Source organism: Coccomyxa subellipsoidea (assembly GCF_000258705.1).
Source record: "Coccomyxa subellipsoidea C-169, whole genome shotgun sequence".
NCBI classification, from domain to species: domain Eukaryota; kingdom Viridiplantae; phylum Chlorophyta; class Trebouxiophyceae; family Coccomyxaceae; genus Coccomyxa; species Coccomyxa subellipsoidea.
In genome coordinates, this window is record NW_005178019.1 from 689860 (window position 1) to 703505 (window position 13646).

At 53.1% G+C, this 13646-nt stretch overlaps 1 protein-coding gene across 1 annotated transcript; it reads left to right on the plus strand.

The window, feature by feature from the left end:
* Nucleotides 1-11383: 11383 nt before the first annotated feature.
* COCSUDRAFT_38668 (hypothetical protein) lies at nucleotides 11384-12760 on the plus strand (the record flags this gene model as incomplete). Its single annotated transcript, XM_005642900.1, has 3 exons — nucleotides 11384-11555; nucleotides 12061-12215; nucleotides 12644-12760. 3 exons carry the CDS (start codon nucleotides 11384-11386, stop codon nucleotides 12758-12760), a joined length of 444 nt encoding a protein of 147 aa, XP_005642957.1.
* Nucleotides 12761-13646: the final 886 nt, after the last annotated feature.

Here is a 13646-nt window from a genome sequence, read left to right on the forward strand (position 1 = left end):
TGCTGGAAGCAGACTTTCTGCAAACAGCTGTCCAATAAGACAGGGTGCTCACACACGTCTGCCCGACTTTCTGACGTATGTGGAGGCAAGAATTTGTGCTGTATTAGTTCAATGTAATTGAACTCTGCATAAGGATCCAGACAAACAGACTTATTGGAACAGGATCGTGGGAAGCATTTTCACAGAAGTGGGTCTAAGCAGGGCTGCATCCATGCAGGCTTCGTCGGACGTGACACAGGTACAGACACGAGCAAAGAACACCATTGATGGACAGCTCAATTTCCCAGACCCCTCTACAGGGCCAAAGCCAGAGGTCCTCGTGCAGCAATTTACCTCCAAGGTTGCGGTGAGCCCTCTTCCCTGCTCTAGTTTCCTTCTGGTATCTCTTTCCTCTTGCCAGTGCATCTTCTATTGCCCTGCAACTCCATACACGCCTACTGCAAGCTGCATGGCATCCTGTACCCTCGCACGCTCCCTCCCAGGCATGCTCAACAGTGGGTGCTGTGCCTGCGCCGATTGAACGTGCGGATCTGCACATCACTCTATCAGATAGGAAAGGCAGTATGGTCCCCTAACTTGAGGTGCTGACTCGCTGTGTGCATGTGTGCAGCAAGCGGTGCCGACAGTGGGGCCCAAGGTGGTGAACCTGACAAACGCAATCTACCAGAACCTGGACTTGGCGCCCGTAATGAACCGGCTGGTGTCGCTGGCCCAGAGCAATATCGTGGGGGCGTTCCCGGGGCAGAACCCTTACGGCTTCCAGGCCGACCCCAACACCTTCTGCCTTTTCGCCGTGCCCAAAGCCGGCGCCGCCGCGGCCGACCCGGCATCCCAGCTCAACTCCTGGCTTGCCAAGAACCCCGTGGACAGCCTGGGCAGCAGCCTACAGCAGAGCGGGCTGCCCGGCCAGAATGGCCGGCTGCCCACGCTGCCCGACGGAAATTCGCTGACGAGTTGGGCCGCGAAGCAGCCGATAACTCCCCCGGACTCAGGGGTGATTGGGCTGCAGAAGGACGGGAAGACCTACGCATGCACGCCCTACCAGCCCTTCGGCGGTGGTATATCTCCCCTGGCCTATGCCGCGTCGGCGCAATCACCCCTGCCCGCCGCGCTGCCCGACACCAGCCCGCTGTTCCCCTCCGATGGCTCCGCGCCGATCCGGGCGTCGGCAGCCGCGGCCGGGGCTGAGCCGGCGCCGGCAGCCGCTCCCGGGGCGCTCCTTTCTCCGGAGGAGTTCACCAAGCAGTACCTCAACAGTGATGGCACCCCCAAGATGCCGGCTAGCAGCAGCAGCAGCGCCGCGGCCGCGTCGGCTCCCTCCACCGCCGCTGACATCTTTGCTTCCTTCGCAGATGAGGCCTTCTACGGGCAGGCCCCCGCGCCCGGCGGCTACGGCAGCTCAGGTGCGGCGCAAATCGCAGCGTATATGCAGAGAATTTACCTTTCAGCGCAGATGTGCAACATTTAGTAGACTGGAGGTTGCTGATCTGCACATTTCTTGTTGCTGCAATCACATCAGCAGAGCTGCAGCCAAGGAGCACCATGTTCATGTCACCTGCTGCACGCCTGAATAAGTGTGGCATCAATTGCAAGGCTGTTTCAGTGCACATGACAAAGAAGTAGCTGCAAATGTACAATACTTTGAGATGCTAGATGATTTGAGCTGACTGGGTAGTGACAAGGTGGAGTGATGTTGCGCGCAGGAGTCAAGCGGCCGCCCATCGCCTACTACAACGCAGCCACAGGTGGAGTTGTTGTCACCCCTCCAAAGTCCCTCTTCACCAGCTTCAGCAAGTCCCTCGACAAGGTCATGCAGGTGCGGACCCCCCTCTGCTCCCTGTCATCATGTGTCACCGTCATTCGTGCTTTGCCACCGCCTTCAGTGGACCCGGAAATAAATCAATAGTGTATAATCTCGTGACAGTGTAGCTCGTGGATGTAACAATCTGGATAGAGGGGCTCATGGATGTGACAATCTGCACTTTGCTAGCAAGGGGTGTCCAGTCTGTCTGTTCTAAGGGGTGAGCAAGATGCTGGGAGAAGGCATGGCATGCTCAGGGATGACCTGACCGAGAGCAGCCTCTGCAGGTTGATTCATTAGTAAAGTATAGGGATTCTATTACAGATGAGTCCTGGACACTGTAGCGTGCTGGCATGCCAATACCAGGGAGATGATGACCAAGAAAATGGGTGCTTGCTCATGAGATGGGCATATGGGCAGCGCACAGATTACTGTCAGAGGAGCCTTAACTCTGATCACCCTGTCTTTTGCTGCGCGCAGGGGTCGTCGGGAAACCCCTTCTTCGACTGCGTGACCATGAACTCGGGGCTGCCCCCCTTCAAGAGCTTCGTGCAGGCGAATGGAAACAACGCTCAGACACTGGCCAACCACTTTGTCTCATACCTCAAGGGGGATCTGAGCACTCAGGACGGCGGCCTGGCCGACAAAATCACATTCGAAAACCCGTTCGACCCCGACTCGAAGCCCATCAACCTTAAGTTCAACGCCGAGCGGCCCTACTTCAACCTCCCCCAGGTTTGTTGCACCCGAGGGGTCTCTAAGATACAGTTTGGCCCTGTTAGGCCGACCAGAGATTTTGGGTGGTGAGCATGTGGGGTGTCTGCATGACGGCATGATCAGCGATCAGCAGCAGGATTGCGTTACAAGTGCATTTCAGGACCTGAGCTGAAGAAGAACATGCACAAAAGTTGTCTGTTTGTAGCTCCTCCCTGCATGGAAGGGAGTTTCTTTTTTGCGAGTGCGTAGCATCAGCTCGCTGCCTGCGCGTGTGGTGATTGCAGATCAATCATCTTGGTGGGGCAGACCCCACACCACGTTCTCAGCCCATCCAGAAGCCTGCAATGATGTGAACTCGCGCACTGCTCTCAGCCTGTCTCAAAACTGCAATGATGCAAGTCTCACCGCGAACTAATTGCTGTGCGCGAGCATTTTTGGGAAACTTGGAAAACTTCCTGTCATGTTGCCAGCGTGGCAGCACATCAGCAGCAGGTATCTCTGGCACGCCACACTATGCTCTCAGCCCGTCTAAAAACCCCAACACATCAATCCTGAATTTGCATGTCCGTGTGCGCGCAGGGCGGCTTGCCGTTCTTGGCGCAGCCGCAGCAGGGAGCAGCGGGCCTCCCTGCCAATCTCCAGCAGGGGGGACCGCCACTGCTGCCACCCAACGCGCTGCCACAGCCAGGTTAGTCATCCTTTACTAACCATATGACAGATGGGTGCATCGGCGTCTGCACGTTGCGGCGGGTGAAGCAGGAAACACCATGTCCTGCCGCAGCCAGGTCAGTCATATGTTGGGACAAATTCATCCAGCCACTCTGCCTTGTCAGAGTTTATATTATAGGAACTGCCGACATCTTGGTAGATGTCTCTTTTGTAGGGAAAGGTGAAAACGGGTTCCTGCACACTCAAGTGACACTCCTTTTCCAGCCCAACGTAGTGGCAACAGGCTTAACAATACCTAGACAAGCTACCAGCAAGACAAACAATCTTCCTGAGAGCAAATTGGCAATGCACATTGTCTGCTCCTGCCAAAGGGAACACTGCAGGTGAAGAAACGGGTATAAACGCATTTGTTCTTGCGATTGCAGGCGTGGCCGCGGCGGGAGGACTGGCGGCCCCTGTGGACACCTCAAATACCCCCAGCTTCACCTCGGTGGTCTTCGACGGCTACCTCTCCGACTGCACGGTGCGCACCCTCGCAACCGGTATATTTCAATTTTTTTAAGTAAAAGGACCCTCTGGATCCCAAGGTATTACCGGTGAATCTCAATTTCTGCACTGCGGTGCACAATCAATGCATGCAAGTTTGTGCTTATGAAATTCCACAAATTTTCCTCAACATTCGCCCTGAACAATGTGCAAGCGAGCGCTGAGGCCTGCCCTGCGCTGCGCGCTCTGTGCATGCAATCACCCAGCAGCGACGACATGACTGAAGGATGACCACTATTTCCCGCAATCAGTTGGTTGTGATTGGATGACTAGAGGATGACCAATGTCACGCGCGCCATCAGGTGATCATCGGCTCGTACCCGCACGGCGACGGCACTTTTGACAAGGCGAACGACTTCCAGTCGGTGGTTGTGGACGGTGCCTGGTCCATGGCACTCGCGACTGCCAAGCTGCACGCCGGGCAGGTCGCCTACATCGTGCCCGCCGCCAAGGGTGAGTGCAAATGATATCTGTTATTTTAGATGCGTGCGGCGTGCTGTGCTGGCGTAGGACGGTTAGTGATTTTCATGGTGCTCAGAGCCACATCGCTTTGTCTTGATCGCTGAATAGCAGGGAGATTGAGAGCAAGCAGGAATTAAACATGCAGAAGCCTGGCTTCACCCGAGCACAAATTGAGTAGCTTGGCAGCCTACGAATCAAAAAGTAGGCCAAAATAAGGGATACAATAACAAGCACTTGAAGCGACGCGCTTTTCGGCCGCGCAGGCAACTTCTATCTAGTGCTGCACTGCACACAAGGCTAGAAAGCATGCAAAAAGAGCAGAAAAAAAGTGTCACAAGAAGGGTTTGAACCAACGCTCTGTGGGGCCGCGCAGGCAACGGCTACCCGGCGCTGGACGGCGCGAACAACCGCCCCGGCTTCTGCTACGACACCGCGCTGCTGCTGCCCGAATTCAACCCCATGGCCGTGCCCCTGCCCGAAGCCAGCTGGAATGGCGCCGGCGGCCTCGTCGCCTCCCCTCTGTCCACCGTCCTCGTCTTTGCTGCATCCTCCGGTGAGCTGACCTTTTGCAGATCAGCTCAGCTCTTACCCTGTAGGATCGTGGCCTTCTTCTGTTGTTGCATGCCGTCAAAACAGGTATGCAGAAGATGGTGTCATAGGGTAACTTGAACTAAATCTCTTGCATGGGGAGGATGCAGCATGTTTGGTAATTCAGAAGCTTGATCATCTTCTCAGCAGGCCTTTTGTGGCACGGGTGCCATGCTTCAACAGGCTGAAAATGAGCAATCCACTGAGACTGTATCCTCTGTGCTGCGCAGGCCTGACCAAGGCGCAGCTGCAGGCGGCGTTCGGCATTGACGCGGCGATTGACATCTCGACATTTAACGCCCTCGCAGACGCGCTTAATAAAGGCGCCTCCGGCCCCGGCCTCACCGTGCTCAAGGTGCTGTTCCCTCCTTTCTGTGTTCATTGCTAGTCACAAAAGGTACAGGGTGTGAGCGGACTTCTTCCCCTTCTCACATCCTTCTCCATGGCACTGGGCTCCAGGACACCCGCCTCCATTTGCTAAGTACTGTATGGCACGGCCAACAAAGGTACGGTAAGCAGCAGCTTGTCTGCATACGCAACTTGCCCCTCCTTGCAGAAAGGGCACGCAACATGGTAGCACTGAGGAAGCATGCCTGAAAATACTTACTATAAAGTTGCATGGGGTAGAGCTAAACAGGCAGAGAAAGACAGCAAACATGATATGCTTGTGAGAATTGCATGCGGAAGCCTGGCATGTGCTGACGTGGATCCTTACAACATACAGGCGGACGTGAAGGTCCAGAACATGGTGACCCTGGGCGCTTCGGCTTTGAACAACAACTCGGCCGCCTACGCATCGTACGCCATCCTCGTCGACCAGGCCATCGGCCAGCAGGTGGGAAACCCTGGCAATCATGTACCCTCAATGAAGGGAGTTGATCATTACACAACACTGTTTTGCTTGACACTATGTGCCCGAAGCACGTGCCACAGTCAGCTGCTGCATCACTTGGTGCTTACCAGGGCTGGTGGGGAAGTCGGTTGGTGTCAGGAGGCGCTGGAATGACTAATAAGCTTGAATGTGACAGCTTTGGCTCGGGAAGTTATGCCAATGCAGATGTAAAGGTGCTCACATGGAAGTTCACAGGGTGCCAGAAGGGGAGTCATTGTCAGAGACAGCATGTACATGCGTCAGGTGCCTATTTGAGATGGGCCAATATTTTCTGTCTGGGAGGCTGTGACTAACAAAAGTGGGGTGTATTCTGCGCGCGCAGATCGTGCAAAGCGCAGCGGCCGCAGCGTCCAGTCAGCCGAGCGCGGCACAGGGCCGGCACCTGCTGCAGGCTTCCACAGTCCCCGTCAACCTGTCAAAGGTCCGTAGCTTTCGCATGCTGAAAAGCAGAGCAGTAACCATGCAAAAAAGTACTTGTATGCACATAAATCTGTGTGTCCAGCAAATCGCTGCATGCGTGCCACGACCATCCAGAGGCCTCTTGTGTATCTCCGTGCTGTGAAGAGATGGTTACGAGTTGGTGATTGCCTATGATAATTCAAGTTGTTTGAAGCTCATCAAAGCTGCTCGAGTGCCAGATGTTCTGTAGCTGTTTGAATCAAAAGAAGAGAAGCATTTCTGAAATGTGGCTTGGTTGTGTGATCAGGTGAACAGCGTGGGCAGCCTTCTGCAGTTCACCATGGCCTCTGCATCCTCCAACCCAGACCCCTCCGTGCGCAGCAGCCTCGCCCCAGGTGCGCCACTGGCACCCTTTCAATTTCGAATTTGAAATTTCTTTCCCTCTTTAGAAGTGATTTGTCTTCCTTCAGGCTCACTAGCAAAAGCCCCCACGGGCAAGCCAAATGGTACAAGGTACAGGCGCATCTAACTTCACTAAGCTGTAAGATTAGTAGATGTCAGTTCCAAGTGTTTCTGTTGCTGGTGCAAAGCCATTCACATGCAGGTTGAATGCCACTATTCTGCTAATTTATAGTAAGGAGCTCCACACGACTGTCAGCTGCCAAAATGGTGTCTGAACACATGTGTGAGAGGTTGAGAGGCTGAGAAGAACTCTCGCGTATGTAATCAAATTTTTGACTGATATCTGTCTGTTGTTTTCGTGTTCGCCAGGCCTGACCTCGGACTTCCTTGCTGCGGCCACTGGCGCCACAGCCAACCTCAACTCTTTGGCGGATGCAGCCACCAGCGCTGCGGACGTCGAGAAGACATCCTACTACGCACAGGCAGTGGTGCGCGCCCCTTTGAATATTCTTAATTGATACTGAGCACCTTAAATTGAACTGCCTCGATTAAATCGCCCTTGCATGACTACAGCTGCTCAGTAGTCCTGCAGAACATTGCTTGCACCTTTTACAGTGAAGGTGCAGCTTTCACAAAAAGTGACTTTGGGCAATTTCTTTGTGGTTTTCACAACTGAAAAGAAGATGTGCCCCTAATCAAACAAGTGCATTGCCGTGATGCAACATAGTGCTCTGCTAATATAGGGTCCAGATCGTTGCATTTGCTTGCTCTGCTTTGAGCACACACTTACGATTATATATTTGGTATTTAATTTGCACGAGTGATGAAGTACATTAGAGTCCGAGGAATACCATTATAGCTGTTTCTACCCATGATATCAACGTCCTGGCCCCGGATGGCAGGTGGCGATAAATATACTGAGCATGTGCCTACGTTGATTGGGTCTTGGTTGGATCTGGCAAGTCCAACAAGGGGTAGGATTTATGGCAGCACTTATTTGCAGCTTGTCTGCATACGCACCTTGCCTCCGGCAGGAAAAGCATGTACTGGTGACAATAACAAGCGCAAAAAGCATCTACCCCTGCTACCGCATTAATACACTGCCTCTGGTGCAGTTGGCAGATCAGCAGTATTGGCTGTGGGTGATGCTTTTTGCAGCCCATTAATGCATCGACCTCTGATGTCAATATGTTGCCTCCCTTGCTGCAGTTGGCGGATCAGCTGCTGGCGCTGCGGACGGGAGCCATGAGCCCTCAGCAATTCGCGGCCGCCACGTCACCGGACGCACTCGCGGCAGCGCTCGCCAAGACGCAGCTGCCCGGCCGAATAGCCGCTCCAGGTGCGCGACGCTGTTTGCGGAGTTGTTTTCTCTGTTATTTTGTTTTCCTTGCCTAGGCAAGATGCGTCTGCAGAAAGGCTGCAGGTAAAGACTGCCAGATACCCCACCCCTTGATGGACCCTCCAGATCCAGTTCAGACCCAAGCAACGGCGGGCACGACGCTCAGTATATGTACAGATCCCCGCCGGCCGGATATTGGTATATGGTGTTGACACGTCAGCCTCTTGTTCTTTGCAATGCACACGATTTGACTTCAGGCTGCCATCTGCTGCTTGGCCACAGTGTGCTGCGAACCAGCCAAGGGTTGTATTTGCTGCTCCACAATGTCCACCGCCCAACACTGAACTAAGGCCGCCATATGGATAGCATGTAAGGATGGACAGGCAGAAACACCCATGTTGGCCTCTGCAATGGAGCATTGCTTTCATGATGATGCGGGCAGGTATTTTGGCGCACCTAGATAGCGCGTCTGTGCCTGATTCTGCAGTTTCCTCAGCTGATTAAGGTGGAATGGGCCTCTGCACATCCACATGTACATGTGTCAATGGGAGGTCTATAAAGATCGAAATGAAGGAAGTTAGACAAAGGGATGGAGGAGGATGCTCACAGATACTCGTGTTGCCCAAACAGGCACCGGAGCGGCCGCGGCGCTCGGCTCGGCGCCGGCGGCCGGGGCCGGCGGTGCGGGCGGCAGCGGCGGCCTGTCTAGGACGGCGATCATCCTGATTTCAGTCTTCGCGTCGCTGGCCGGAGTGGCCCTCTTTGGAATGGTCATCTTGGGGGTGGTGTGGCTGAACCGGAGAAACAGCGCCGATGACCTGGCGGAGCACGAGACGTCCGTGGCCATGTCCGGCGACTCACGAGCGGTGAGTCACCGCCCAGTCACCCTTGCATTTTATACCAGTTACAAGCTCGGGAAGTATTATTTGAAACTCCAGGCTGTATGCATCCTTCATTGCTGCTCGCCCGGGCATCCCCAGATTTCCACCCTGTGTGTGTAAGAAATGTCTTTCGCCTCTAGTGAACATTTAAAGAATTTTTGCATGCTAAAACCAAAAAGCAGCCCAATGTAGAATGTCGCTTCTGGCATAATGAGTCTGTTTTTCTTGGCCCCTACAAAGTTTGCTGATGGGAATTTATATGTGCTGTGCAGCTCTGGTGGCGGTCACCTCTTTGGGGCAGGGCCGACTCAGGATCGGCGCCAAGCGGTCAAACGCAGGCCGCCTCATCCTCAAAATACTGAGCCGCCGGGCCCCCGGAGTGCCCTTCGATCCATATGCCGAGGAGGGGGCGCTCCCCCCGCCTGCCTCCACCAGCGGGGGAACCCGCTGCCCCCCCGGGCCTGCATTTTCCATCTCGCTCGGAGCAGAAATGGCATGGAAGTCGTCCAGTGAATGTGCATAACAGATGCAGCACAAGCAAAGACGGCTGTCTGGAGGCATCAAGCGCTCTTTGGCAGCTGCTTTGCAGCGCATTTGGAGTGGTGGCGGCTGGTTGATGGTTACAGCTGCTTATGGGATCATGCATCAGGCTCACCCATTGTGGGGTGTGCAGGGTAACCCCGCTGTAGATCTGCCCACCCAGGCACTCTTCCCTCGCAGCTGTCAATACCAGAACTAGAAAAAACATTCAGTTGTGGCGTTGATTAAGAGTGGCTGGTTGGTAGTGCTTTGTTGCAGCAAGGCCCTTGCGCGCTAGGGGATATACCCTGTAGGCTTTGCATAAAGCCCCCTGTGGATCGTTGCAGGCAAGGGTTGAGGAGTTGTACATTGAGGGTTGCATTGCATTGGAGGGTTGGATGACTTTCAGATGCGCTTGCGCAAGGAAGGTAGTTTGCTGCAGCGCTGTCTGGAACACCAAGCAAGGGAGGAGCAACTCGAGAGCTGCTTCTGATGCTTCTACTTTATCACGGGAGCCAGTTGTTGCCTGTTGTTGGATCCCTGTTGGCATGCGCGGACTCCTTTGGACCCGACTCAAAAGGATACTCATATGATGCTTGGAATGCATGGGACAATCGTCCGAGGCTGTTGCCCTGCGTTTTCAGTGTTGCGACCTTATGCTGTCGCTGATTTGTTGCAAGAACAGATGTTGGAATTTTTAGCTGGCTCTTATAATGAACGAGGGGGGATTTGCAGCTAGACCTGCCATCCATCAAGAAGGCTGGCACTGCAAAGAACCTGGAGTTTGCTAGACTGCACTTGGGCTTCCTGCCCCTGGCCAGCTTTGGCTGCTGATGGTGCGGATTGTTAAATCCACTGCAGAAGTGAATTTGTAAAAATGATATCGCTCGTCACAATGAATCTAAGAATGATAATTCACATTCTCCAGGCCTCTCTGTAGAGATGCACCCTTGACAGGGTGGTCTCCTTATGCGTTCCCTATAAAGCCGTTTCATCGTTCGTGTCACGAGCCGATTTGCGGGTAGGACCAGCAGAACGGCCCATTCATTATGAACATGGTAAAAAATGAAGTTGAATCTGCAAGTTTCGATCGCGTTTCTGATTCTTCCATCGTTATACACAACATGTATTTCTTTTGCCCACAAGCAATCTTTTGGGGTCCAAAGCCCTGATCTTCAATATGTGCCTCTGTATGCGGAGCTCGATGTCAGCGAGACTCAGTATTTGCTTACTGACCTTCTGAATCGCATACATGCTTGTGGCAAACGTTTGGTCTGGTTTGAGCGGAAGGAGTTCATAGCCAAGGGGAACGAAACAGAACTTATTGTTGGGCCTGTAATCCTGGTTGCAACCGGCGGGCCCAGCCACGAGGAGCAAGAGTATTTCAGACGCACGCCCCCAGGGCAGCAGATCGTCCTCCTGCACCCCAGCGATGAGTTTCTCTCCCAGACAACCCCATCCCTTTACGGCGATGGGGTCGTCCAGGTGTTCAGGCACTATCATCACGCGGGGATGGGCGACCAGAGCCTGCAGTACCTTCTGCAGACGACCACTGCGCCCGTGCCGAGGGTTTTGTGGATGCCTCTCGGCCTGGCAAACCTGAGGTCGCTGCCACCTGCCTTCAAGTTCGAGTTCTTAGAGCGCCCATACCTGTGGGCGTGGGCGGGAGACACAGGAGGGAAGCCAGAGCGAACAGAGATGCTCGGTGCTCTGGCAAACAAAACCAGCTCAAATCAGGTCAGGCTCTTGCACTCTTACACGTCCTTGGATGCCACTTCAAAATGCATCCTCTTGGGTGGCATCCTGGGCAACCTGCGCTTTGTCCCTGCTAGGATGCCTTTCAGCCACTCGGCTGGTGGGGGCCAGAACAGTCTCTCAGGCAGCATGCCCGCATCAGTAGATGTTTGCTTGCATGCGCCAATCAATCAGGAGACAGGAACTGTGGCATCCTTTTCCTGCACCTTGTCTGTCGATGCACTTTGCCTCCTTCTGTAAATCTCTGGTCCGTAGTGATCATCTCATCCCTGGGTATGCAACTTCTATAACATGCACAGCAGGCATGTGCACAATACCAGCTTGGCTCCGGCAGAAAGAACCCTACATAGGAAGACCTTGTTGAAAGAAAACCGACACAAGAATTGGTGTTGAAGAATCATGTGGTGCAGGTGATGAAGCAGGGAACGCTGCGGACGCTGGCAGGTTACGGCGGCCGGCCCGGCGGCGCGGCGGCTGCGGCCAGCGCATGGGAATACTCGATGGCGATGCACAGCGCGCAGTTCGCACCAGCCCCGGCCGGCATCTGCGCCGAGCAGTTCCGCATCTGGGAGGCCCTCGAAGCCGGTGGGGGCCTTTGCATACTTAAGCAATTCTGCAGGAAATCTGGCACCGTAGTAAACGTCACTGTCGAATCATTTGCATTAAAGTTCTTTGAAAACATCCACAATTAAGGAGTACGGTGTTTAAGTGCTGTTGCGACATGGACCCCTCCCTCGCAATCTGTGCAGCAGTGGATGAGACGAGAGATATGAGGTTGCTGCGGATTAGCAGGGGATTGGAACCAGTTTTGATAGCCATGTAGGGAGCTAGATTGAATTGCAGAGGGCAGGAGGTAAGTTGATTCAAATGGCAGAGATGCAGCAACATGGCCGCAAATTGTTTCCTTGTGCTCTGTTACGCACCACTGCTCTTAGTCAGGTCTCATAGATCTAGCAATTATGGGTGGGGGATGCATCGGGAAAAAGTTTATAATACGGTATGCCTGTGCATAGGACACTCAAAATGGAAGGCGCTGTGGAAATTTTGCCGAGGTGAAATTTAGCTGTGACTTGTCCTTTTCTTGCCGCAGGGTGCATACCAATCCTGCTGGAGCGCCACATGGCCCCTGGGAGCGTGTTATATCCCATTAGGTTCCTGAGGTTTGAGGTCGTGCAGCTGGGAAGCTGGCAGGAGGTGCCGGAGAAGCTGCTGCAGCTTGGAGACCAGATGGCCCATAACCCACAGGTACGGAACAAGCAGTTTTCCCCGACAGGAGCGTGCAAGCATTCACTGAGCTGTTTGACACAAAACCATGATTCTGGAAGAAAACTTCACATGGCAGAGATTTTGTCAAGCATTACTGAGGAGGATTGGCGCAATGTTCTGCCTTCAAAGCAAGATGTTTCATAGATCATCTGACTAAGGCGCAGCCCAACCTTCACTAGAGATAATACGGTAGTGTTCTTGCATTCTGCATATCGGGGCCAGTATCAAGAAGACTGGAGAGCAACAATTCAGGTGTTGCTTTACGAACCTAGTTTACGGACTGGAATACATGAAATTTCCAGTATTTTTTAAATACGGTATACTAAATTTCTCAGGGGCACATGGATGGGTGATTGGATGGGCAGGCAACTCTACCATAGTAAGAGAGTGATGTCATGCATTTGCAGATCTGGACAAGGAGGCAGCAGCACAATAGCAAGCTCTGGGCGCATGTGAAAGGGGGAGTTGCAACAAGGATTGCCCAGAGTGTGTGTGAGATTGGGCGACCCAGCACCACACAATGAGGTCCCTTTACAAGCTGCGATGATTGCAGCGCTATCTGCAGATTTGAGCCCCACAAGTTGCAAACCGAAATTAGGTTTTTGGGTTCTCTTTATAGGATATAGGAAGTCATTTCTGCTTTTGCTTTGAAGCTAATTTGCAGACATGTGGTCACAGCAACAGATTTTAAACGATGTCTCAATGAATATAAAATGGTAAATTGGAAGGTTCAGCTGCATTCCCAATCTATATCATATTTCATGCAGTCACACATCATTCAACTCTACTGTGAATAGACAGAAGAAGATGAAAGCATTTCTAAGCAAGCATGACAATGACCATGGATAGACACATCCTTCCGGGCTACTTGTTCTGCTTTGACTTTTCCGACAAGCCTTCAAACCCACCAAACATAAGCAGCGACAGCTTAGAACACTGGATATTTGCAACACTGGGTTGCACTTCACAGCAACACCTTCTATAAACACACAGGTCTCATGTCACAAGGATAAAAGCACAGGCAGCACAGGCCGAAAGTCACTGGCGCATCAATGTCAACGCTGCATGCAGATGCATGCTTATATATCCGGGCTGGACGGAAATGCTTAAGCTGGTACACTTGACTAGGACAGCGGTGCAATGGCAATTAGTCACCATTTGCTTGACTTAGTCGTGTTGACTAACAGCCTCCCAAAATCTTGGGTGACATCACTGGGGCCAGCGAGGCCGCTCTCTTGCAGGAGGGGCATCAAGGAATATCTCTAGGTTTTTTCATATTCCCCCTGCACTCCAAGAGAGCAGGGGACTCTGAACTAAGTTACTTTAGAGTCCCCTGCAAGATCTAGAGAGCCACATGACCTGCCAGCAAGAAGGCACCTGCCATAAATGGCAGGGTCAACCATAGGCCTT